The 27,587-nt window shown below is 47.8% G+C and overlaps 1 protein-coding gene across 1 annotated transcript in view; it reads right to left on the bottom strand.

The window, feature by feature from the left end:
* Positions 1–634: 634 nt before the first annotated feature.
* MYBBP1A (MYB binding protein 1a) overlaps positions 635–27,587 on the bottom strand; it is a 58,326-nt gene continuing 31,373 nt past the window's right edge. The window contains exons 20-27 of the mRNA XM_082201183.1: positions 26,711–26,845; positions 24,839–24,959; positions 23,965–24,096; positions 23,435–23,503; positions 14,911–15,024; positions 7,895–7,996; positions 3,082–3,206; positions 635–1,807 (exon numbers count right to left, since the gene is read on the bottom strand). Coding sequence (XP_082057309.1) covers positions 1,408–1,807; positions 3,082–3,206; positions 7,895–7,996; positions 14,911–15,024; positions 23,435–23,503; positions 23,965–24,096; positions 24,839–24,959; positions 26,711–26,845 — 1,198 coding nt within the window. The 3' untranslated portion in view covers positions 635–1,407. The remainder of the gene's footprint in view (positions 1,808–3,081; positions 3,207–7,894; positions 7,997–14,910; positions 15,025–23,434; positions 23,504–23,964; positions 24,097–24,838; positions 24,960–26,710; positions 26,846–27,587) is intronic.

The following is a 27,587-nucleotide window of genomic DNA, read 5'->3' as shown; positions in this document are numbered from 1 at the left end:
GGAAGGGAGCCTTGGGGTCATCTAGTCCAACCCCCTGCAATGCAGGAATTCTCAGCTCCTGCTTTGCCCCCGTCTTCTCCAAAACAAGGGAAACTGTGCTCAACCTGGCAAAAACAGATCAAGTGTTATCACTTGAACTAGCAGCTCTAGTGTATAAAGTTATAAAGGATAAGCATACTTCCAGCATTTGTAGAACATGAGATATGAAACAGAAAATACAGACACTATTTTTCTCAATTTTTTTCTATGAGAAACTATTCCTTTCATTGTTTTATTCTCCCCCGCCGAATAAACTTCAGCAACATCATTTTCTGTTGTCCCAGAAGGCATAAGCCACACCAGAGGGTTCAAATTACGAGAGGAAGGACTTCTGATTGTCCAGAAGTCCAAAGGAGCATCTCAGAAGGTGTTGAAGAAGAGGTTGGATCTCTGAAACAGATTTCCTGCACTGACTGATAGAGGGCTGGACTGGAAGACGCTGGACCTCCCTTCCAGCTCTAGGACAATCCTTTATTATATTGACTGTTAATCTTTTGCAAAGGGGGGCATCGATTCCCCCCACCCGTCTCTATCAAATAAAGACATGCAGAGAAAAACCTGTTCCAGCTATAACAGAGACTTCACCACTGCTAACTCTTTTAAAACATGTAATTTTTATGAAGGATTACACATCCAACAGCGGAGTAACTTGCAGCCTTCTGTTATTAAAAAGGTCAGGACAGCGGACTGGAGAGGATCATAAATCTGAATGTTCCAAGGAGTTCAGACAGCAACATCTAAAAGAGGCTGCTTCCGTTTAAACCCAAAATGTGTTATATTATCTGTGATCTGGCTTTCTTTGGGCTTTCTGAGCACGTTAACCAAGGGACCCAAAACCTTTTATTTATTTGTTTCAAGGCTAGTAACTCTGGAGCAGAGTACTGAACTTCCAATCAGTAGTAATATACTACCAGTAACAGTCTACTATAATAACATTATAGTAGTATAGTTAAAACTCTGCAAGCTGATTTTTTTATATACATATAAGGGATGCTTATCACACATTTGCATTCAGTGGATTATTTAACCAGGGTTTCCCAAACTTGGGTCTCTGGCTGTTTTTTGGGACTACAATTCCCATCATCCCTGACCACTGGTCCTGCTACCTAGGGCTGATGGGAGTTGTAGTCCAACCACAGCAGAGGACCCAAGTCTGGGAAACCCTGGTTTAAACCAAACAAAAGGTGCAAAAGGTTTTTTCCCCCAGCCTTGGCCAATGTGGTGCCCTCCAGGCATTTTGGACTACAACATGCTGGCTGGGGCTGATGGGAGTTGTAGTCCAAAATATTTGGAGGACAGCAGGTTGGCGAAGACTCCTCCGAGCATTTATAAAACCAGCACTCTCCCCCTTCCAGTTCCCTTCCCAAATCAGTCCTCTGCTATCTTCCCTCTCTTTCCCTTCTTCTTGTTCTTCTTCTTCATTAAAGTGCCCTGCTGCGCATCAGCCTTTTTGCCGCGCCCTTGCGGCAGCGCCGGCTTTTTGGCTGGAGGACCCTCCAGGGACACTTGGCTCTGGCCGCCGCCTCCCCCTCGGTTCTTCCTCTTCCTTTTCCTCTTCTTCCCCGCAGGGGCGGCGTTGTCTGCAACAGTCGTGGCGGCCTCTTTGACGCCGTTCTCGGCACCGTTCTCCTGGGACTGGCTTGGCGGCACCTTCTTGCGGTTCTTGCGTATCTTAGTGGCAGGGAGGAAGCCCTTTTTCTTCCGTTTCGGCGCCTCGGCTGCGGCTGGGTTCTTCGGCTGGGTCGGGGCTTTCTCCTTGACCGGTCGCCTGGAAATCAAGAGAAGATGGTCCAAGTTGCTTTGAAAATACACCGGACAGGGAAACGGGCGGGCTGGATAAATCGCAAGACAGCAAAAGGGGTGGTGTGTATATCTATGATGTGGCTTTATGGCGGGTGAAGAGCAGTGGCTCCCTCCAGCCCTGTTATTATGATATTTATACAGGGTGAGTCCTTTAAAAGAGGCCCCGTGGATACGGAGTACACATGTTCCACAGGGCCTCTTTTAAAAGAATCACCCTGTATAAATAAGAAAAGCTCATCTATTCCAGTCTTCCCAAAACTGGGTCCCCGCTGGATGTTTCATTTATTTATTTATACACTGCTTGATTGTAAAATATAATAATAATAATAATAATAATAATAATAATAATAATAATAATGGTGATAATGCAATAAAATTATCACTAAGAAAAACCAGCAACAATACGGCATTTGAAAACGTTAAAATAACAATAGACTGAAAGCAAATTAAAACTTGCATCAACTTTCTAAACACCTGGATAGGGCCAGGAGGGTGGCGTGGAGCCTGGGCACATTTTTGGGGGGGGGGCAGGCTAGCAGGGTGCATGACTGTCCTGCTGCATCCTATTCATGTTGCCCTCTGCGCTGCCCAAGTGCACCGGGCATCATATTTAACAGTCCAAAGATTATGAAGCCGTCTTAATGCAGAGAGCCGAACAAAACCTGAGCGGCCCTCAGATGCATCTTCTTCATTTATGGAACTGCAACTGCAGGCGAGTAGGGGGGAAAGTTGGGAATACGGCAAGGGGAAAGGAGTTGAAGACATCCCTGTGCTGTTCCAATCCAGGTTGCTGTTGTTAGGAGCCTAGGCAGCTGCCTCAGACAGAATCAGACCACTGGTCCATCTAGCTTAGTGCTGTCTACACAGACTGGCAGCAGCTCTCCAGGGAATCAGGGAGGGGTCCTTCCCAGCCCCACCTAGAGAGGCCAAGGATGGAACCTGGGACCTTCTGCATGCAGAACAATGTTCTACCAGCAGGCCACATTTCAGTGGCATTATATTTACATCCCACCTTTCCTCTGAGGACCTCAAGCAGGCAGACATGGTCTTCCCTCTACTCATTTCATCCTTCCAACCACCCTGCGAGGGAGGTTGTTCCTGGCCGAGTGAGGATTTGAACCCGGGCCTCCCATGCCCGTAGTCTGTCCACTACACCACAGAGGCTCTCCTGCTGGGGACCTCTGGGCCAACAATGCGATTCACATCCGGCCAGGTTTCACCCCAAAACAAAGCACCTACGTGACGCCCAGGAGCTTCATGACGTTCCAGTAGATATTGTCGAGTCGTGTGGACCTCCCGAAGCCCTCGTGCTGACTCAGCGCCTGCAGCACATGGCGCAGCCCTGCCAGATCCACGTTCAGCTTCTGAAGGGGAAAGAACAGAAAGCCAGACTGGTTGGCGTCTGCCAAACACTGCACCTCAAATAAGTCACGCAAACTGCAAATCGGTATCTTTACACGCTCACAAATTGGCAAGATGCGGTCCCGACCCCGCAATGGAGCTCTTGGGTCTCCCGAAATGAAGGAGCAGTCATATGTCGCCATGTTAATTAATTTCAATTTCAGATACGTATCTCAGAGCAAACATATAAAAACAGTTTCATATACGTACAGTGGAACCTCTACTTATGGATGTAATCAGTTCCAGAGGTCCGTCCGTAAGTTGATCCGGGTCGCTGGCGCATTCGGCAGCAGCGCACTTCTGTGCATGTGCAGACGGCGGCAGCCGCTTCTGCACATGCACGAATCACGGCAAACCCGGTATTTACTTCCGGGTTTGCTGCAGTTGCAACTTGGATCGGGCCCAAGTAGAGGCGGTCATAAGTAGAGGTTTTACTGTATTTGCTTTTTTTGTGCTATTTTATTTTATTTTATTTTATTATTTGCTTTTTTTCATAGCAGACAAACCAGGATGGAAACCTCCACTTAAATGTCTCCACTTAAGAGAAAAAAGAATTTTAATGGATGCGCAAAAGACAACAGAGGCAGTGGCTGTTATGGAATGAGAGACAGGAGTTCCATTCCAACAAAAGAAGAATGGCAGACAAAATTAATGGACTACGCAGAATTAGATAAAATGACAGGAAGGATTCGAAACCTGTGGGACAAGAGATTCACAGAAGATTTGAAGAAATATACGAATTATTTGAAGAGCAACTGTAATCAACAAATTACGCTAGTAGGATTACAAGAAGTTTTGTAAGGAAAATATATGAAACATTGCAAAGTATAGAAAGAATAGAGATATTAGTCATGAGATTTAAATGTAATAGTGGAAGTAAGAAATGTATATTAAGTGAACAGATTGGAAAATTTTCAGATGTGATTGATGGAAGTAAAAAAAATGGTATAAGATGTGAAAGTATGTTTGTTGAAAATGATATGTTGAAAATTAATTTTAAAAAATTATATTAAAAGAAAAAGAGAGAGAGAGAGACAGGAGTTCCAGATAAAAGGTCTGTTGACAGAAGGCCGGTTGAAGCTCACTTTCCGACACCAGTCAACAGAAGCTGGCGGATATTTGTGGACTTGAAGCCAGGGCATGAATGGGAATGAATGGAGAGCGAATGATGAAGAAACGTCCCTGCTGGTGTTCCTTGTGGATGTTGGCTGCTGAATGTTTGTGTGTGTGAGAATAGGAGGCTTCAAATGCGGTCGAGGCAAGTGGTGCGCAACTCAATGTGTGAAAAAGGAAACTGGCAGATATTTGTGAACAGGTGAAAGCTGTGGAAACTGGCAGGCTGAAGTTAGCGGATGAAGTTGCTGGGCAGATGCCAGTGGAGGTGCTCTAAGTGATGCTGCTAAATTCCAGCCATCCCACTCACTGCCCTCCCCCCCTCCTTCCAGGGATGTCTGAAGCCAGGCCAAGTTTTCTCAAGACCACCCACAAAAACAGCGAAGAGAACTGCAGCGCTCAAGGCCAGCCAGCTTATACTGATAAATAAAATTCTTTCTAAACACATCTACCTGTAGAGTCTGGTCTTCTTCCAAAATAGAATCATAGAATTGGAAGAGACCAGAAGGGCCATCGAGTCCAACCCCCTGCCAAGCAGGAAACACCATCAGAGCACTCCTGACATATGGTTGTCAAGCCTCTGCTTAAAGACCTCCAAAATAGATAAAATGGGAAATCTTATACCTGAGTTTTATGGTGCATTCCTGCCCTTCACCCCCCACCCACCTGCTTGGGATCATTACACACGAAGGCTGTGCTGAGAAATGGATAATATGTGAGCAAATCGCTGCTGAGGTGCCTCTGTCATTGTCAAGGCTGGGGAAGCTGTGCTAATGATTCCCTGCCAGCTGCCACTGGCTACAGATTGCCGGTGATTTCACAGAAAGACATGGTGTCTAATTGGGGCAAGAAGGATGCTATCATTGGGAGGGAGGAGGGAAGAGACCCGGAGAAGGAAGCTCAGGGGAAGCTGGAGACCCAGGAGGGAAACCTGGGTTGGCTCCTTCCTGTCTGCTTGAGCTGTCAACCTCTCTCTCCCACAAGGGTCCTGTCCTTGTCTCACCCACACAGCTGTCGAAAAAGCCGCAAATGATTTTTTCCACTGACAATCTAGCTCCCTCCCAAAAAACAAACTTCTAAGGATCCCTAAGGTCTTACAAGCGCTTTTAGTTATGGTTCCTGCATTGCAGGAGATTGGACTAGATGACCCTGGGGGCATAGCTGTCAACTTACAGATCTGAAAATAAGGGACCAGCAGCCTCGAAAATAAGGGATTTTAGTCAACCAGCTGAAATACGAAGTTAAAAGGGACCAGATAATTTTGGAGAGCGGCGCCGGTTTTTAGCCCTTCGTTTCCAGAGGCTGCTGCTCAAGACACCAGCTGATGAAACCACTTTTCACGCAAAATGAAGTCCAAGTTGCGAAGGTGCTGCTGCAGTTCTGTATCTTTTCTCTCGTGCTCCATCTGCAGCTCTCAGTTCCATCAGGGAGGAAGAGAGGGGGGGAAATAGCGGCCGAAGTAAACCCGCAGATCAGACCATCTATGCTAGTCTACCACTACAAATCTATTAGAGAAGCGCTTGCGGTCCTTTCTCTGCTTTCCCCCTCTATGGTTAGCCCTTGGAACACGTGCCCGCGCCTCCACCTCCTCCTCCTCTCTCTGAACTGCTTTCTCTATGGTTGCCCTTGCTCTCCTCTCAAGGCTCCTCAGCAATTCATAGGCCATGTCAGGCTGCCCATCTCATCCAGGTCTTTCGGCGGCACAGCCGCAGTACGACCTAGCGGGAGCAGCGGCCCCAGGCAGAGGGGAGGCCCCAGGCAGAGAAGCTCAGTTCGGCGGCCGCGAGGAGGAAGGGCCCGAGGCTCCCGCCAGTCCCAGTGGGGAGGGGCTCCCGGGGGCCGAGGCTGGTGAGAGGAGGCCGGAGGGGGGCAGGCCGTGCAGCCAAGCAACACAGTTGGAGCCTCCCTCCTCCCTGGCCGGCAGGGAGGGAGAGGAGCTGCGTCCTTTGAAACCCGGGAAATTTAAGGGACATCATCAATAAGGGACAGCAGTGGGACACGGCACTGGGATAAGGGAGTTTCCCGCCAAATAAGGGACGGATGACAGCTATGCCTTGGGGTTCCTTCTAGGCCTACAATTCTAAACAATCCACCAATAAATAAATATGCCGAAAAGAAGGCGAAGGATCGCCTTGCATAATAACAGTTAAAGAAGAAGGGGGAGGAATCAACATATGAACTGGGGCTGGCATGAAGTTGCTCTTGCTCTCCTGCAAGGCCAGAATAATGTTTCGCATATGCAGAATGCCTCATTGTTCTCCTTCATGCCACTGCTCCCTTCCCCATCATGTTCGCTGCATGGGGGATAAAATACGAATGATTCATTCATTGCTTGATTTCATTCATTCACCCATCCGCTGAATCAGTCGCTCAGCAACAACTCATTCACTCTCTACTGGGGACCATCTGGGGACAGGCAGCTAAGCAGTCAAGATTTGCAGGGTCCAAACGGTGGGTATGAGAGCCCGACACCAAGAATGAGGTACACATGTGGATGGGGACTGGGTTTCAGAAGCAGCCATCAGAGGGAACACAGACAGGTAAACATAGCCCCCAGCACAAGCCATGTCCAGGGCAGTACGCAGGATGAGAGAAGGTAACAAGATCTTCTCTGATGGGCTAAGATGCTCCTCAGGGAGGAGGAAGTTTGGAACCTGGGATACGGTGGAATAGGGATTGGCCCTGGGATCTGCTGACTGAATCAGGAGGCAGCGCTGATGCCATTCCCAGGTGGAGGCCTTGAAGCTCAGACCTGAGTCCGCTTGGTTTGTGGTTGATACAAAGCGCTGGTGGTCCAGGAGATAAAGACACAGGACAAGGAACCAGGAGTCAAGGCTGGCAGAACATGGAGCAGCCGCCAGGACCATATACCACCAGTCCTAAAGGATCCACGTTGGCTCCCAGTACGTTTCCGAGCACAAATAAAAGTGTTGATGCTGACCTTTAAAGCCCTAAACAGCTTCGGCCCAGTATACCTGAAGGAGTGTCGCCACCCCCATCATTCAGCCCAGACACTGAGGTTCTCCTCCGAAGGTCTTCTGCTGGTTCCCTCACTACGAGAAGTGAGGTTACAGGGAACCAGGGAGAGGGCCTTCTCAGTAGTGGCACCCGCCCTGTGGAACACCCTCCCATCAGATGTCAACAACTACACAAGATGAACAACTACACAACTTTCCAAAGACATCTGAAAGCAGCCCTGTATTGGAAAGTTTTTAATGTCAAGTGTTTTGCTGTGTTCTGTTATATTCTGGAAGCTACCCAGAGTGGCTAGAGCAACCCAGTCAGATGGGTGGGGTACAAAGAATAAAATTATTATTATTATTATCACCATCATCATCATTATCCCCAAGGTACAGTAAGACTTAATTTCCATCCAGCCTTATCTCACACCAAGAAACACCTATTCTCAACTACAAAGACCTAGCGGAACAGCAATCTTAATCCAAAGCGGAAAGGTCCATATGATCAATTTATGTGAGCTAAGAGACTCCAGTGTCCCAGATAAAAGATAAAACCAGGCTGGAAGAGCAAAATCTACCTGCTGAGTCACAGTTTTTATGAGGTAGTTCAGTAGCTCCAGACATTTGATGATCTTCTCCTGGTCCACCTTGACCTTGATTTCACTCACTGTCTTTAAAGTCTGAGAAAAAAGGAAGGAAGAAAATGAAATCAGTTACCACGAAAATCATATCCATGAAGAGGGACCTCAAGACATTGACATTATTTATTGCAGTTTCCTCAGTATTGCTACAAAAAGAGAAAATAAGGCACAAGATCAGAAAACTATCACTCCAGAACATTAAAAATCTCTCGTTAGAATCCTGGTGTAAGAAAGTATGGAAAGTTACATGGGCAGAAAAACTAGTGAACTTCAGGAACAAAAGCAACTGAAGGAAATGAATTATGTTTTGTGAAACTTGGTCTGCTGTTATTGGTTTTATTAATAGAAGGAAAGGGAAATAAACCAGCCCCCCCCCAACTATAACTCCCATTGTGCCTGACCACCAGTCACGCCTGTTAGGCCTGATGGGAGTTGTAGTTCAGCAACATCTGACAGGCCAAAGGTACCCCCCTCTTGGCCTAGGGATTGTCTCCAGTGCTAGTCCTCCTCAGAGAAAACCCATTAGAAATAATGGGCCTGACCAGCTTGGGTCCCATTCATTTCAATGGGCCTATTCCTTAGGCGCCTCAGCTTCTCGTGAGAGTATCAACTCCGCAAAATCATCAGGGTCCCATAGGTCTCCACATACATTTAGGTTTTTGCTGTGAGAACTTGGGGTCAGGGACAGTGGTGCAGCCCCATAAATGTGGGAATCGGGGACTGGCAAATGCCGAACTTTGCAGAGGTTCAACGTGAGGCTTGGTCAGGCCCGGTATGCGACACACAACACAGAACTTTGAAGTTCCACAGCAGCGGGTCACGAGTTCTCTTCCTGGTCCCCTCCTCCCAGAATGCCTTGATCTAAGGAAGGACCCCACTTCCCCTCCTCAGAATGAGACAGAGAGCAGGGAGAGGAGTAGAGCCACTAATCTGATTTTGAATTGATTTTAGAATACTGTGTTACTTTTATTGTTGTTAGCTGCTCTGAGCCCAGCTTCGGCTGGGGAGGGTGGGATATAAATAAATTATTATTATTATTATTATTATTATTATTATTATTATTGGCTGCAGAGGCATTCATTGCCCCTGCTGTGTTGTGGGTGGGCTGGTCTTGTATTGGCCTGATCTAGCCTAGTCCTGTCCACTCTGTCGGACAGTAAAGGTAAAGGGACCCCTGACCATTAGGTCCAGTCGTGACCGACTCTGGGGTTGCGGCGCTCATCTCGCTTTATTGGTCAAGGGAGCCGGCTTACAGCATGACTAAGCCGCTTCTGGCGAACCAGAGCAGCGCACGGAAATGCCGGTTACCTTCCCGCCGGAGCGCTACCTATTTATCTACTTGCAGTTTGACGTGCTTTCAAACTGCTAGGTTGGCAGGAGCAGGGACCGAGCAACGAGAGCTCACCCCATTGCGGGGATTCGAACCGCTGACCTTCTGATCAGCAAGTCCTAGGCTCTGTGGTTTAACCCACAGAGCCACCCGTGTCCCTCTGCCGGACAGTGGCTCCCTGCAATCTTCCCCATCAACTGCTCCCCAATTCATTCGGCTAGAGATGTCTGTGCAACAGCAGGTGCTCCACCAACCGAATTAACGTCTGTTCCTTTCACAGGAGTTTTTAAGCAGAGGTTGGATGGCCACCTGTCAGGGACCCCTTAGCCTCGCAGGTGTTTGACCCGTGGGGGTCCCCCTTCCAATGCTACCATTCTAGGAGTCGATGATTCCAGTAAAAAACGTTGCTATGTTTTGCCATTCTGGCGAGCAATGCAGATAAGCTGTTTCCCAGAGAAGGAGGGGAAAGAGCCAGAAACAAAGATGAGGATTATTGCTATTCGTTTATTTAAGAAAGCTATGCCAACGCAACTCCCGGGCTCCTCCCTGAGCCAAAGACCCAACCCGTATCATCTCCGGCTGGTCTGACACGCTGTTTAAATAGCAGGATTGTTCTCGAGTTCGGCAAGTGAGGCTCCCTTTGTCTCCAGGTCCTGCTGCCTACAGACAGAGGCGGCCTCAATATGCACAGCACTGGTCTTCAGTCTGCTCCATGGGGAACCACCAGCAAATCAGGGCAAGATCTATGCCAGAATTTACTCTGGTGCAGAGATTCCATGGGGCCACAGCGTTTGGGGATTTCCCTGCCCAGCTATGCCTCTATCTAGTTATTTATTTTACTTATTTGTTGCATTTATATCCTGCCCTTTTCTCCAAGGAGCTCCAGGTGGTATATTATTATTATTATTATTATTATTATTATTATTATTATTATTATTAATACCCTGCCCTCCCCAGCCAAGGCCCCGCGGGCTCAGGGCAGTTAACAACCAATAATAAAAACTAGTTGAATGAATACAACTTAAAAACAAGATTAAAATACAACATTAAAACATTAAAATGCAGCCTCATCAAAGGAGGAGAAAGGAAAAAAGAAAGAGGGGATCAAATTGACTCCAAGCCAAAGGCCAGGCGGAACAACTCTGTCCACGTATGTGGTTCTCCCCCTCCTCATTCAATCCCTACAACAACCCGGCCTAGAGCCTCTTGGCATGCCCTTGCGTTGCCATTGTAATGCCTTCCCTGCTCTCGCCATGCAAGGACCATCCTTAGCAAACAGCTTACGGGATTCACTCCGTCTGCTGGAATGCAGAGGTGAATCTACGAGTCCAGCAGGCTAACTCATCAGCTGAGTGATATACAGCGGTGCCTTGGTTTAAGAACAGCTTAGTTTATGAACAACTTGGATTAAGAACGCTGCAAACCCAGAAGTAGGTGTTTTGGTTTGTGAACCATGCCTTGGAAGCAGAACATGTTCCGCTTCCTGTTGAGTGTGTTCCATTTGTAAATTGAGTCCCCCGATGCTATGGGAAAGCACGCCTTGGTTTAAGAATGCTTTGGTTTTAGAACGGACTTCCGGAACGGATTAAGTTCGTAAACCGAGGTACCACTGTATTTCTAAGGTAGAGGACCCCTGCCCTCCACCTCTGTTTGCTGCCTTTGTGCCAAAAGAAAACCTTGCCGCAAACATCAACATTAAAATAAATATTTCCACTATGAGGATCCCAGATACAGATTGGCAAAAGCTAGGGTTGATGCAAGAGCTCCTCCATTTGTGTACACATGAAGTGTATTTTTTATATTATCCAAGCTTAACTGATGCTGCTGATGCTGCACGCGCTCTCTCTCTCTCTCTCAACACACACACACACACACACACACACACACACACACACACACATCTGTTTTTGTCACCAGGTTCAGCCACCCCAAGCCATCAAAATATGTCGCTCATTATTGGCTTTTGTTTTTAATAACAGTGATGGATTGAAACGGACAGGCCCCCGAAGCGATCTTGCGGATTTAAGCAAGGACAAAGCACCACAAACAAATCAGAACCTGAGCTCCGCGTATATTGAATAGCCAGCATTTGAGACGAGAACACGGGTTAGCTCGTGTATCATCTTTCCGGAGCAAACTGTGCCCAAAGCAGCTCACAACAGAACATACACTTATTATCAAAACACAATATCTGATTCAGGGGTGGAAGGAAAAGCTCTCCAGTTGCCTACAAGACGTATTGTGGTGTCGTACCTGATGCTTGCCAAAACAAAAACTTTACAAAACACAACTCAAGCATTCAAAACTGGAAGGGGCAAATGCTGGGCTTTGTTTTCAACCAGTTCTTCATATTTGCTGTTTCATATTTGTGGGGGGGCTGCACACATGGCAGGGGAGGACGGGGAAAGTTCCAGTGTGGAACCGTACCTCCTTGCACCGATGGGACACGTTAGCTAGATCCTAGATTGCCGAAGTAGACCAAGAGAATTTAACCTCTCTGGGCCTATTTTAAAACGTTCCTCCTTACCAACCAGAGTGCCCCACTGAAATTAACCTGCCATGCCCATGAATTTCATTGGGTCTACTCTGACAGGGATGAAGCCTTAGGGTGCTAAGATCCTCTGGTGAGCACCTTCTCTCGATCCCATCAACGTCAGGGGTGCAGTTGGTGGTGACGAGAGACAGAGCCTTTTCTGTAGCAGCCCCCATATTGTGAGAATCCCTCCCAAGAGAGGCTAGACTGGCTCCATTCTTGTTCTCCTTCCTCCAGAAGGCTAAGACCTTCCTCCTCTTCTGGAAGCCCAATGGCAACTCTGGTGCAGGCGATGCTGATCACTGGGCTGCCGTCAGGGCAAACTGTACTTTAATGGCTGGTCCTAAATGTGTTTCACTGTTTTCAAACTATTGCTTTTAAATAGTTTTGTTTTTACGACTTTGTGTTTTTAATGTTTTAAAAAATGTTGCGAGCCACCTTGAATCCCAACTTGGGAGAACGGCAGGATACAAATAGCTTTAAAATAATAATAATAAACCCATATTAAAGCTGGGGAGTTGATGGTTTTTATGATTATTTTATCATCATGTTTTTTTTACTATCGATGCGCCATAAAATGTGTTCTTAACGCTGTACATCTCTCTGAAATCTTTTGATGAAGGGCTATATATAAATTGAATGAATGAATGAATAAATATATAAATATATATATTTTCTGGAATCAATTTTGGAGCGAAGGCACAGAAGACAAGTTGCCTACGATTGCTCAGGCATAGCGGAGAACCTGAAGCACGGCTGACCCCGCAAATGGCATCCCAACCAGTATGGATACAAATAAGGTCGGGAAGTTCTTATTATGTAAGTGAACACAGAGACGCAGAGGCCTGCAGCTAGTTAGGATGCTATTTTAGGCGACTGTCACATATTCCCCCCCTAATAGCCTCTTTCTCCTCCCCTGGACTCCCTTTCCTTTGGCTTCCTGTTACACAACACGCTGAAAACGGACGGCTCCCCAACCTGTTAACTCCTGCAATCATCTGTCTTGCGTCACCTGCAGCAGGTGGACTAGACACCGTGCGGCCCTATTAAATTACAAGCCGGGGTGAAAAGGAGGGCACAGCGGGAAGCGAAAGGCTGCAGCAAACTGGGCCCCAGCGAACAATTTAGCAGAAGCACCTGTCAAAGGAAAAAACGGCTCCAGGTGTCTGTTTCCTGAGATTTATATATGAGAAATGCAGGTAGCGGTGCTGGGTCCATTGTACACACACAGAGAGAGAGAAAGACAGACAGAGAGAGAATATCTAGGAATAGCGGTGAGGTAATAGCTGTGTTACAGCTAGCTGAAATGTCACTTTTGAGTTTTCCACAACGCTTCTTCAGGCTAGATGAAAAGGGAGGAGGGGTGGGCAAAAAGGGCAAGAAAATGTCTCTCTTTACCTTGTAAGATGGAGTGGGTGTTAAGCAAGCCCAATTCTCCCTTTTCAAAATAAATGTTATTGAGGCTGACAGAGAAAAATACAAAACTTGATATATTTTCCCGTTTTTTAACCAAACCAAGACTTTTTAGATTGATAAAGAAGGGGAGGAAGAATAGAGAAGGGGGGGGAGAAATAAAAAAGAATAGAAAATAGGTTAAAAGAGAAAGATAGAAACGTAAAATTCTGAAAGTAAAGAACTTCCGATTCTTCATCTGTCTACTATATAAAAGCAGTATTATAGTCCAATTTACTATAACACCCCACAAAGCCACTTTCTATAAACAAACATCATCTTCAACCCTCAAATCCAGATGTCATTATTTCTTTCTGACGCAAAAAGTCTGTGAGAGGTTTCCAATCTTTAGCAAATGTTAACAATGACTTTTCTCTGATTAAACATGTCCATTTTGCCATCTTAGCGAGCAAGCCTAATTCTATCTGACCATGCTGGGTTGCAAAACGGATTTAAATACTGCAGCGGAAGAAAGTAATGGTCCTTCTCCCTTTCAAAGTATCGTATACATTCACCTCCAGATGTTTTTGCCAACAACTCCCATCAGCCCTTGCCAGCACGACCTGCTAAATATCTAAAGGAATAGTTTGGATAAGGACTTTGGCCAACTGTATTCTGTCCTGTTCTCTAATGTTCCTTTCACCGTTTGCGTTATAGAACTGTGGCCTTTTTCACAGACACACTGCTACGTTGTGCTAAATTTTGTTCATGCCAGGAGTGGGTACAACAGTAAACATTATTGGACAACACTGCTACTCACCCCCCTCCACTTCCCGCACATGTGTGCCTCTGTTCCCAAATTCCCCCATGGCAAAAGCAGGAAAGACCCATATGCCAGTTGTTATGGTACCAAGGGGTTGCTCGAGAGCAAGTAGGCAAATGCCTCCCTGCTTGGCTGTGAAGCCTTGCTTTTGATGTCAAAATAAACTTTCTCTGTGCAGAGCGCCACTCTCCTGTGGCTGGCTCATTCACTGGCAGAATCTGTGAGTGAGCGGTCCTTAAACCTTCCCCAGCAGAGTTGTTTCTTGATGCCCAGTCTGCGCCTCCCCTCTCAGCGCAGAAGCCTACTGCGCAGGGAGGGCGTGGGTAACGGAGGACCTCTCTCCTCCCCGCTTTGCCCAGGCAAGGTGTCCTGGCACCGCCTTGCCTCCTCCGAGCCCTGAAGCTCCTCTCCACTGGAGGCCTGGTTACTCTCCTCCGCTGAGGAGGAGCTGCTTCCCACGATCTTTGGGGGCTCTCTGTAATCCATCCGGCTTTTCCCCTCTCGCCCCTGAGCCGATGGCAGTTCCCTGACACCAGTATACCACCTGAAATTCCGTCACTTTACTCCTGCAGTTTTCTTTGTTAATGGTTTTTTTTTTCTGAAGGCAACTGATACGAAAATGGGTGCTAAAACTTGGTTCCAGAAGTGGTGTTTACATCACTAGGAAGCTCAAATAAAATGTGCAAATCAACAGTTAGGGAAACAGAATAAACTGCTGCATGAACACAGCCTATTCCTCAGAAGCATATGAGTGCAGTTCTCCTGTCTACGGACCAGATCATACTCTCAAGATAGCAGTAGAGTAGAGGTATGAGATTTATCGGGGGGGGGGGGGGACCAAACACTGGTTTTAATATCAGGCTGGAACATCTCACCTCTTTTATCTGATTGGTGCTCTCCCTGATCAGCTCCTCCCACTCGTTTTCGGACAGCGAGAGCTTGAAATCCCGGGTCTGCAGAGCTTTCTGAAGAAGCATGCATGCCTGGGCCTGAAAAAAAGAAAGGGGTGGAAAAGCAGGTGAACTAATGGAAACTGGTACAATATGGGAAGCGATCTCCCCAACACACCCCTAAGCCTGTGTCTAATACAGTGGTACCTTGGCTTATGAACTTAATCCATTCTGGAAGTCCATTCTTAATCCAAAGCGTTCTTAAACCAAGATGTGCTTTCCTATAGCAGTGGGGGACTCAATTTACACTCAACAGGAAGCAGAACATGTTTTGCTTCCAAGGCAAAGTTCACAAACCAAAACACCTCCTTCTGGGTTTGCAGCGTTCTTAATCCAAGTTGTTCATAAACTAAGCTGTTCTTAAACCAAGGTACCACTGTAGTAGTTTTGAGGCGCAAGGTGATGATAGAAGGGAGAAGGAGACCTACGCATCCTCCCAGAGGAAGACACTTGATCAAAATCCCATTTTGCAGCTGCTTTTAAGACTTCAGGGGATTCTACCTCCCATCCCACCACAACACACCCCAAGTCTTTGCTGTTCAGGCTCATCCCCTGACACCTTACCCCCCTGAGGGCACAGTGCCCTTCTAACTGCACACTGGGAAGCCAACAGGTTTGTTGATGTGCAGTGTGTAAAAACAGCTGGAAACTCCCAGGCAAAAGAAACCTCAAAGCCCGTGGATGTTTGCACAAGTACTGATTGTCTCTGGACCCTGATCCTTGCACACGCAGATAACCTAGCCTTTAACAACCTGCATCTTGGAAGCACATCTGACACAGAAAGATTGGTCTGTTCGGTTTGGTTCCTAAGGGCCACAAACAGAGCCATTCAACACAGAGACACTTAAAGGTCTTTTGCTTCTTCCTATCTTTGAACCATTTTTGGAAATTAAGCCAGCAGGAGAAAGAAGATTAGGAAGAACTGGGGAGAGCTTCCAATTTTATTTCATCAGCTAGTGGCAAAAACTCCATCACCTTCCAGATAATAAAGCCCAGCTCTGCAAACTTTGTGCCCTCCAGATTAAAAATATATATATTGTTACAATCCCCATCAGCTCCAGCTATGGTCAACGGGTGATGGGAGCTTCAACTCAAAGCCACCTGGAGGGCACCAGCTTGATGAACGCTGTGATGTACAGTGGTACCCCGCAAGACGAACGCCTCGCGAGACGAAAAATTCGCAAAACGAAAGGTTTTTTCATTTTCAAGTTGCCTCGCAAGACGAATTTCCCTATGGGCTTGCTTCACAAAACGAAGCTTGCCCCGGGGACAGCGGGTCTTCTCTTTTGAAGCAAGGGGCGGCGGGGAGATTGCTTCTCCCCACCGCCCCTTGCTTCAAAAGAGGTCCGGGGGCAGCGGGACCTCTTTTGAAGCAAGGGGCGGTGGGGAGAAGCGATCTCCCGGTGCTCCGAAGTGGGGCGGGGGGACGGGAACACCTTCCCCCACTGCCCCGCTTCAGAACGGTGCTGCGAAGCCGGGCGGGGGGCGGGAACACCTTCTGAAGGCGGGCGGGGGGCAAAAGTCTTTGTCCCCCCTGCCTGCCTTCCCAGGGGCTTTTAAATCGCCCCGGACAGCGGAGAAGTCCTCCGCTGTCCCGGGGCAATTTTAAAATGCCGCCCGTCAGCATTTTAAGATCGCCCCGGACAGCGGAGAAGTCCTCCGCTGTCCCGGGGTTTTTTAAAATGCTGGGGGTGGGAAGAAAAGCCCTTCCCCCCCCCAGCCTTCAGAAGAGGTCCAGGGACAGACTGTCCCCGGACCTGGTCTGAAGGCGATTTCCCTAGGAACGCATTAATTGATTTTCAATGCATTCCTATGGGAAACCGTGCATCACAAGACGAAAAAACCGCAAGACGAAGAGACTTGCGGAATGAATTAATTTCGTCTTGCGAGGCACCACTGTACCAGTTTGTGCCAGGACCAGACCCTGTCTCTGTGCAACTTCCGGGCAGGAGCTGCGGCTTTATTTTGAATCATATATCGGTGGCCAAGACAGAAGCCAGTTACAGGATGTGCAACCTGCTGACCTAAGGGAACACAGCCAGATTCTGAGACGGGCCAAAAATAAAGAGGGGGAAGTTGGCCAACCCTTATGTCCCAAAGAGCTCCTGAGTTTGGAGCTGGGGGGAGGGGGGAGTTGCTCCCAGAGTGGGGCAGAGCTGATCCCTACTGTCATGGATTTGCTGGCTGCAGAGAAGCGGTGAGAGCCCAGGGATTGGTTGTGGGATGAAGATGAGAGGTCAGAGGGAGGAGGAGAAGACTGGGAGAACGGTTGAGTTGGAATGGACCCCAAGGGTCATCTAGTCCAAGGATGTCCAACAGGTTGATTGCCATCTACTGGTTGATCGTGGTGGGTGCATTGTCAACCGCAAGATCTCGCCCTGCCCGCCCAAAAGCTCAACAACTTTGGTAGATCACTGCCAGTCTTTTTATAGTGGGAGAAGATCGCAGTCTCTTGAAAGTTGAACATGCCTGATGTAGTCCAACCCCCTGCAATGCAGGAATGTCAGCTAAAGCATCCATGACAGATGGCCCTCCAATTTCTGCTTAAAAACCTGAAAGGAAGGAGAGTCCACCACCTCCAGAGGGAGCCCATTCCACTGTCAAACAGCTCTTACTATCAGAAAGTTTTTCCTGGTGTTTAGTCAAAATACTTCTTATAACTTGAAGCCACTGGTTCGAGTCCTACCTTCCAGAGCAGGAGAAAAATTGTATGGTGCTTTCTCTAAAAGGAAATTGCCCCAAACAATATTGGGAACTGTAGTTTAGGGGTGCTGAGAACTGTAGCGCTGGGAGCAGTCCCCTAACAACTCTCAGCACCCTCAGTTCCCAAGATTCTTGGGTGCGGGGGGGGGAGGGGAATCCATGACTGCTAAAGTGGCGCAAAAGTGCTTAAATTGTATGGTGTACCGAAGCTTTATCTTGCACCTGATAATGTCAACAGTCTTAAGAAATGTGTTAGTCCTTGAAATGCCACCTCTTTGTTCTTTTAAGCTGCAAAACGCTTTTGGGTATCGCAGGATTCCAGATACTAATAACGGGTGTTTGACCAACGATTGCCGTGAATATTTACAATTTTGAAAAACTACCTACTAAACGGGACGTGGGTGGCGCTGTGGGTTAAACCACAGAGCCTAGGACTTGCTGATCAGAAGGTCGGTGGTTCGAATCCCCGCGACGGGGTGAGCTCCTGTTGCTCGGTCCCTGCTCCTGCCAACCTAGCAGTTCAAAAGTATGTCAAAGTGCTAGTAGATAAATAGGTACCGCTCTGGCGGGAAGGTAAACAGCATTTCCGTGCACTGCTCTGGTTCGACAGAAGCAGCTTAGTTATGCTGGCCACATGACCTGGAAGCTGTACGCCGGCTCCCTTGGCCAATAAAGCAAGATGAGCGCCGCAACCCCAGAGTCGTCTGTGACTGGACCTAAAGGTCAGGGGTCCCTTTACCTAGTAAACATTTGACACCAGAATTTGCTAAAGTGGGATTCCGAGGAGATGAAATGTCAAGATGTGACAGGAGTTCCCGCTCCACCTGCTAGTCAAACGCTTTGGTGAAAGGAGAGATGTCTTAGCAAAGATGTCTTAGATGACCTTGCAACCGAGGCAATGGACTCCCCTCAGGCTACGCTTGGTGGACTTTGCAAAAAAAGAAGAAGGGGAAAAGGCTGGTGTGGATTCTTGTCAGTCTCCTATCTTTTTTTAAAAAAAGCCTCTGCTCTCTATGCATCAAACGGCAAATATAATTCGAGCGCATTAGGGAAATTACTCAACCCTACAAGTCCTTGCGGACTGCCCCGGTACGTTTCCACGGAGAGAGTCGGCTGTTGAGAGACAGGTTAGCTACGCTCCGGTGAACAATTCATCTGCTTTGCTCCAGGCGGGGAGCTCTCATTATCCCTTCCAACCTGTGGCAATGAAGATAAGGAGGCCAAAGCGGACCTTAGAAGGGCATCGCCTGAACAACCTAAGAAGGTGCAAGATGGGCTTAAATAATTCTGCTGCAACAGACCTTAATCTGCTCAGCATCCTCCCCCCCCTTCTGCCCCACAGTAGCCAATCAGGTGCCCCCAGGAAGCCTGCAAGCAGCAGCAGCAGCCTTTCCCATCGATGCTCCTCTGGGTATCGGGAGACATGCTGCCACTGACTTGTGGCCCCGGACTGCCTTGTCCTCCCTGTATTGGTTTGATTCCCTTCTAAAGCAGCTCAGGTTGGTAGCCATCAAGTTAAATATGAAGTAACACTACTAGAACTTGCACACATCAGTGAAATAAGACCTGTACTAACAGCTGGGGAAGAGACTGACAACAACTGCCCTCCCGGACAACTGTGTCTTGCTTCTGCTAGCCTTCTCTGGAGTAAGGATACGGGAGCCAGCTTCGTGCCCTCTGGACTGGTGAGAGGATTCCTCCCCTCTGAACTGTATTGAAGCCAGGCTTCATTTGTTTGTGTGCTACGCAATAATCGCAATGTGAGAAAAGAACTTGGGCCCAGAGTACCTTAGGGACTCTGTCTGACTCCAAATGCTCCTAAAGGGCCTGAGCTCATTATATGTGAAGAAACGTCTATACCTCCATCATTCAGTCCGGACACTGACGTCCACTTCTGAGGGTCTTCTGGCAGTTCTCTCACTGACAGAAGTAAAGTGACAGGGAACCAGGCAGAGGGCCTTCTCGGTGGTGGCACCCTCCCTGTGGAACACCCTCCCCATCAGATGTCAGGAAGATAAAGAATTACACAACTTCTAGCAGACATCTGAAGGCAACCCTGTTCAGAGAAGTTTTTAACGTCTGACATTTTATTATTTTTTATATTTTGCTGGAAATCCCAGCCAGATGGGTGGGGCAGAAAGAATAATTCATCATCATGTCAATCAAGCCAAGTGCTTCCTGGACTCTACCTAGTCCACAAAACCTTATGTATCTGTTTGGTTTTCAGAGTGCCACAAAGGTTCTTGTTTCTGAATAAAAAGAACTGAAATCAGGAGAGACAGAGACAAACGTGATGTCTGAGGAAAGGGGGGGCGGGACCGATGCAACAGCTTTGGCCCCTGGGAGGTGCGTGATAATACAGGCAGAATTAAAATCGATTGGCTGGCCTAAAATTAAAACCACTTAAGTGCTTGCCTGGCCTGGGGCCAGGGTCCTCTCCATTTTGAAGGCCTGAAGCTTTTTCCTCTTTGCCCATCTCGTCTAAAAAGGGCCACTTCCTTAAAAACAGAGAGAGAGAGAGAGAGAGAGAAGATTCTCCTCTGCAAAGGAGGAAAATGCCAAACTAGGAATCGCTGACTAGATGGAGGACAGGTAAGGTCACACTTTAGGTTTCAGGTTTAATACAAGCTCTATTTAAAGGGATGTGAGGGAGGGGGGAGGACTTCATGGACCAGGGTGAAGATGAGGAACTCGTTCTCTGCTAAGGGCCACATTCCTTCTGGTGTGATCTGCTGGAGGCCACATGTTGGCAGTGGGCTAAGCCACAAGTGATAAGAGTGCCCCCTTTCCTCTCTTCTTTCTGACACCCCCTTCTCTCCCCACTCCGTCACCTAGGGGGCTGCCAAAGTGAACTGGCCACTTCTAGCGCTCTCTCTCTGCCAAAACCTCCTCGCAAGGTTGTTGTGACCATTAACAGGGAGGGACAAGACAGGGCACACACTGGCTTGAGCTCTCTGGCCAAAAGAGTGGGATAAAAGGCCAATCGACAAAATAAGCTCTAATCGTCGCTGAAAGCGCTAATTGCGGTTCAGAAAGACAGAGTAGGCAACACTAACCAGAGCAGGATTATTATTATTTTCTTTGAAAAGAAAAACCACTTTATTGCCTCTCATTCTTTATGCAAAATGTTCCTTGATTAATTCTCCCTTTACCACCTGCTGAAAAACATCTATGTTGAAGGCATTCAACTTCAAATGCGTTCGAGCAACTGAGTCATCACTTCACTGCCGGTGTGGGCAGAAGTGAGCACTCACGCGAGGCGTCTTTCCCCCCTCTTTTAATGCCATGCTGTACGTTAGTCATAAGACGCCATGTGCTGGAGTGTAGTTTTTAGTTGCTGGGGGATTGTTTTTTGTTTTTATTCCTTTTTTTATCCTGGCAAATCGAGGAGTCTCAAGGCTGCAGAAGCAGCCTAGAACATAAATCGCCTCTTTAAAAAATAATCAGACAGACTCTGCTCCATCTTATTTGTTTTATTTTAATTTATTACGTTCATATTAGGGCTGGGCTACATCTAGTTTTCAACATTCTGGTATGTCACCAGCTAAACATCGTGATATACCAATACACAGTGGCGTAGCGTGGGTTGTCAGCACCCGGGGCAAGGCAAGTAATTTGCGCCCCCTAACCCGTGGATTTTAGCACTCGAGTGCGAGCGCGCCCCCCAGATGTTGCGCCCGGCCCCCCTGCACCCCCACGCTACGCCACTGGGGCTGGTGGCGAGCGAAGGAGCCAAGGACCCCCCGCAAAGGCTCAGCAGGAATTTATTAAATTTATTATTTGCGGATCCCCCGCGGGCCGAGGCAGCCGAAGCCCCCTCCCCTCCAGATCCGGGCTTGGCGAACGCCTCTCCTCCTCCCGGCCGGGTCCGGGGGCTTCCAGCCGTGCTCCGTCCTCGGCCCCCCCCCCCCCCGCGGCTGAGACTTGCGCTGAGAGCCGGAGCCAGCGGCGCCCCCTTCTGCCAGGAGACCCTTGCCCGCCCGCTGGCTTCCTCTCGGAGGGTTTTGGGGAGCGCAGGGTGCGGCGAGGCCCCTCGGAGCTCTCCTCCCTCCCAGTCGGCAGAAGCAGCCGCCGCCTGTGGCTGGGCCGAGGGGATGGCGGCGGCGGCGGGGTGCGGAGGCTGCCCGTGCCCGGCCAGGCGTCGGTGGCGGTGTCGGCGCTGCTGCAGCGGCTGCTCCTCCTGCAAGCAGTGAGTGGAGCGCAGCCGCAGCGGCGGCGGGGGGCACGCGCGCGCTAGGGCACAAGGCTGGCGGTGGCGGGGGGGAGCCCGGCGGAGGAAGGAACTTGTCCCTTCCCTCTGGACTCGCGCTCCCCCAGATGTTGCGCCCAGTGCGGCTGGCACCCCTGGCACCCCCCACGCTACGCCACTGCCAATACATCACAATGTCTGAAATAAGGATGGAGCTGTGTAGAGACGTTGGCCGAGTTTAAAGCCATTATCTTGCTTTAAACTCAGGGGATTCTCATAGGTAGCTAAGTCATGCAGAGATAAATTAAATTTCATCCAGGAGAAAAAGGAAATAAATGAGGGAGTTCTCTCTCTTTCCCTCTCTCTCTCACACACACAATCAGAAATTCCCCTCATTCAGGGATAAACAACTTGAGGAAGCCATTTTGAAGGTCAACTTCCCTGAGGGGGGAAATTGTCACAGCAATAAGATCAGAACTGCATTAGAGTGTGTGCGCTTGTGTGTGCGAGACGAGGGAAATTCAGCCTCATTTCTGTGCATGTTTCAGTCTGGAATTTGGGAGGTAAGAGTTCGATGCTTATGAACAATGTCAGGCTGACAATGGTAGGAAGCTCAATGACCCACAGGAAAAAACAGAAAAGGGAAGAAAACCGAGAGGGAAACACCAAGGCAATTTCCTTGCACCACTTCATATTCTAGACACATTTCTGCCTCACAAGTAATTATAACTATTGGAATGGGCAAAAGCTCCCTCTGTGAGAGCCAGACGTCTGAGGCAAACCATTAGTAGTCCCATCAAGGCTTGCTTTCCCACCTAGTATGTATTCAAAGCTATTTATTACAAATCGCAGCGTCGGCCATTTTACAAGATAAGCCAAATGCTGACACTGCCAACAGGAAAGGAAGAAATATGTCAGGGTCAGGAGTAAATGTACCACACACCCCTATTTCTTGCTTAAAACTCGGGGACCTTGATGAGCATTAATTGCAATCAGCTTAGCTGTAAGATGTTAACGCTAGGAAGAAGAGGGAGAATTCGTGGAAAGAGGGAGCTGTGATTGGTTTTAAAAATCTCTTAAACGTACATAAGAAGTCACTGGCATCGCATCATTTGCACTGATATAAAGGTAAACGTAAAGGGACCCCTGACCATTAGGTCCAGTCGTGGCCGACTCTGGGGTTGCGGCGCTCATCTTGCTTTACTGGCCGAGGGAGCCGACATACAGCTTCTGGGTCATGTGGCCAGCATGACTAAGCCGCTTCTGGCGAACCAGAGCAGCGCACGGAAACGCCGTTTACCTTCCCGCTGGAGCGGTACCTATTTATCTACTTGCACTTTGACATGCTTTTGAACTGCTAGGTTGGCAGGAGCAGGTACCGAGCAACGGGAGCTCACCCCGTCGCAGGGATTAGAACCGCCAATCTTCTGATCGGCAAGCCCTAGGCTCTGTGGTTTAACCCACAGTGCCACCTGTGTCCCTTTGCACTGATATACACAAACACAAAAGGTAAATTCCACCCCAGACCCCGCTCAGTTTGGCTGCCTTTGCACTTACCTGCTGGTGCTGTCGGGCGCCTTCTGTGATCGACTTGACAATGGTGTCAATCAGTTGTTTGCACATGATCTCCAAGGGAAAAAGAAGAGACCTGGGCGTTAGTGGAGCCTCACATCACCAGGATCGCAAGTGATGTTTTAGGACAAGCGAGGGGAGGGATTTCCAGCCCACAGGCCTAATCAGGCCTGCCAGGTCTCCAAATCTGGCCGGCAAAGGGAATTCAAGCTCCCCTAACAACCTTCAGAACCCTTAAACTACGGTTCCCAGAATTCTTTGGGGGAGGGCAGTAGCCATGACAGTTGAAAGTGGTGATTTAAATTCATGGTGTGAATGTGGCCCTGGTCGGAGAGTTGTGTCATAAATTCTGAGGTACAGAAGACTAACTACCTTGTGAAGGCTTTGACAACAGAACACCCCTTCCGTTCCTGGGACGTCATTTGGTTCCCAGGAAACCGGTCGACAACCAATGTGCATTTTGTGTGCCCGCGTGGTGTGGAAAGGATGCGAGACCGGGCTCTTCCGCTACTTACCGGGTGGCGTTCAAAGAGGTCGAGAAACATAGGCCCTGTCAATGGGCTCTTGCGCTTTGTCAAAAACAGGTTCAACGCTTCCTTGTACACAGCGGACACTCGGTCCAGGTCCAGGCTGCCGACAGCAAGGGACTAGGAGAAAAAGGCATAAAAGGAGTAAGTGTTTGGTACCTCATGTTACAGACAGGATCTGTTCCAGAGGCCCGTCCGTAACGTGAAAAGCCCGCAACTTGAAGCGCCATGTCTATGCAGGCACACGGCACAGTTTGGCACTTCTGTGCATGTGTGAGCGGCGAAACCCAGAAGTAACCTATTTCGGTGCTTCTGGGTTGCCGCGGGATGCGAGACAAAAACACGCAACCTGAAGCGGATGTAACATTAGGTACAACTGTACAAGAACGGGGCCTTTTCTGAAGTAGCTCCCAGCTTGTGGAATGCTCTCAGGGGGTGTTACTGGGTTGTTTTTGTTTTAAGCATTTTGTGTTTTTATACTGTGATTTTATCTTATGAACCATCCTGAGACCTGTGGGTATAGGACGGTATACTACTACTACTACTACTACTAGTATTACTACTACTACTACTGATAACAACAACAACAACAACAACAACAACAACAACAACAACAACAACAACAACAACAACAACAACAATGTATGGGTGCCACCTTTCTGGTGATACAATGATCAGAGAACAAATCTGCCACTGCTATATATGAGGGTAAGTTTTTCAGGAAGAGTCCTTCGCCAGCCTCTGATTGGAGGAGGCTAAGGCAGGGGGTGGGATTTGCTGCGGCAGCCAGGACTGCCCCCATGCTAGCAGAACGCAGGCTGCAGTTTACTGACACAGATGCAGAAATGCAGGACGTCCTCACCTGAGCGGTCGGAGCACCGCTTCCTTCACTGCTCTTCAGCTTCTTTTTTGGCTGAGCGACCTGCGGAGCAGCTTCAGCAGCCGTGTTCCCCTTCAATACCCGGAAGAGGTACAGGGACCCACTAAAAGCAGAGCGATACGCAAGAGAAGGGTCAGGGAGAACCGTATGTATCATGCCATGCTGCACCAGCTCAGAAATATCTTTTAGGTTCAGAACCTCCATGAACCTCACCTTTCCATTTTCAAAAGCAAGTTTCTAGACCTTATTACGGCTGCGAGGATAGGCTTGTGGGTGAGAAATGCCAGGCAGGGGGTAGGGATAGGTTTCTAGTGGCAAGGAGTTGGGGTTTCAGCACCCTGCATAATACATACGTCTTCCTTTCTCTTAGGGCTAAGGGCACACAGTTAGAAAAGGACTACAGAAGATTACTCCGATATATGACTACAGCGGTGAGACTGCACAAAGATGGAAAGATGGAAAGCCCTGCCCACTATAGATGAATGACTGGTAAAATTATTGGATCTGGCTGAGATGGCAAAGTTAACATGTTTAATTAAGAGAAAAATCATTACTGACATCTGTTAAGGATTGGAAACTTACCCCCCCCCCCCGTTAAATGCTTTATTGGTTTTAAAAACTATGTAACGTAAGTAATCAAAGAAAAATATAAACAAACATTCATTCCAACATTGGTGCTTGTTGTATGTAACAATTTGTAGACTGGAAACTTCTTATCGGCTTTTTGAGTGAAAATGAACTGGCAATATCGGGATTTGAGGATTGGAATAATAGTGGTTTATTGAAGACCGAATGGTTGGATTTGTAAGAAATGAATATTATATGTCACTGCAGAAGAGAGCTGGAAGTCCTTTTACTCTTTTCAATTTTTCTTTAGTTTTTTCCTTTATTTTATTCCCCCCCCCCCCGCTTCCCTTTTCTAGCCTTTTCTTCTTTCTGATTCTGTTCTTTTTTAGACTAAGTACCTAACAGGCATCTCCACACATACGCGTGTTCAAGTAGCGCATGACCGCGTATACGCACGGCACCAGGAAATAAATGGAACAAATCAATTTAAACTGCAATAAGGGCACTGATGGTCTGAAAAGAGCAGGAAAGTGGTGTGGAAGGAGCCAAGCACTTTGAGGTACCGGTCTACCTCTGAATCACAGCCAGGAACTTTGGGGTACCAGTCTACCCCCCTACCTTGCCATCATTTTCACACGGTCCTCCAGTGGTGAGGAAGACTGAGAGCCACCACTGCCACCATTCATGCCAGTTTGGTAAATGCTGCTGGTTTTTAAAAGGGTTTCCAGAGGCTTAGAGGGCGTTTGCAGGCTTTTTAGATGATGTTCCCCGCTATTAAACAATTACACTATACATAACCCCCGCATAAGTGGGAAGATGCCTGTACTGGGCTACTGGTGTAGCAGAATAAATTATGCAAAACAAAACACATTTACTTTGCATAGTTTATACACCCGCCAGGTCTATATGGGAGAAGACATTCTCTTAGAGCCCTGTACAGGGAGCCTTTTTAACGTTTAATGTTTTAATATGTTGCTATATATGTTGCAAACCACCCAGAGTGGCTGGGGTAACCCAGTCAGATGAACAGGGTACAAATCAATAATTATAATAATAATAAATGAAGAAGAAGAAGATACCTCTGCAGATTTCCTCCAAAACCGTGAGAACTAGGAACCTGCTTTAAGTCTTTTAAAGTTAGAAAAACGGGTTTTGCTTTTCATTGAAAATCTCAGGGTTCCAGACCCCTTTCAACTGCAGTGTTAAATGAGAAGATAAAGTGTGTGTGTGTGTGTGTGTGTGTGTGTGTGTGTGTCTTAAACCCACACACCTGCCCAAACGACCCACCTGAAGCAGTAAAGGGCAACAGAGGAGTCGCTCTGCTTGCAAGCTCTTTTCACCAGACTCTCCAGCTGGGCATGCAGTTCTTCCCGGATGGGGGCCACGTTTTTGCAGTACTGCTTGGATCTGCATAGGTGGTTCCTGAAAACCAAGGGAACACAACACAGTCAGTAAACCAAAGAAATCCTACCGGTATGAGACTGTTCTTGTTTTATTCATAATCTGTATACTCCATTTTCCCCCCACACCTAAAGTGTTCGAGTAGCGCAGCTACCTAAAAACATTCAAAATGCTGACTTGAGAGCACGGCTGGACAATTTTGTACCACCGACAGGAACACACTATAAACCTGCAGGCTCTCTCTTTGCAGCAGATCCTGGTACAGAGTCACATCCATCTACATTTTACTCAGGGTTGACCCATCGAAAATAACGGACTCAAGTTAGTTTCAATGGGTCTGCTTTGATTAGGACTGGCCCTGAATACACAATATTTCACATCCAGGGGTCCGCCTGAAAAATAAAATCTTCTTCCCATGCCACGTGGACTGAATCCACATCAAGATGCAGACAGGCAAACACGAGGTCTGCAACTCCCAGTTCGTTTTGCACGAGGTCCTTAAAATAAACTCCAGCATGGCAAAGAAAGACTGGCCGATCACAGTCTGCCAGTAGAAAAACTGAGCAAGACATCTTCCATTTCAACACCTGGTGAAAACCTTTCTATTCCATCAGACGTACATAGCCAGTGAGGAATACATACTTTCGTTGATGTCTGTTTTTGTGTCTGTGTGGTGTTGTTGTTTTAATTTTTATTTTATTTTGACAAAGTAATAATCATAAACAAATAAGAATAAAAATGTGCCCCCTCCACCGAGACCATT

This window comes from Podarcis vaucheri (assembly GCF_965113315.1).
Source record: "Podarcis vaucheri genome assembly, chromosome: 15".
Taxonomy (NCBI): domain Eukaryota; kingdom Metazoa; phylum Chordata; class Lepidosauria; order Squamata; family Lacertidae; genus Podarcis; species Podarcis vaucheri.
The sequence above is the reverse complement of the archived record's forward strand: the minus strand, read 5'-3'. Positions and strand labels throughout refer to the sequence as shown.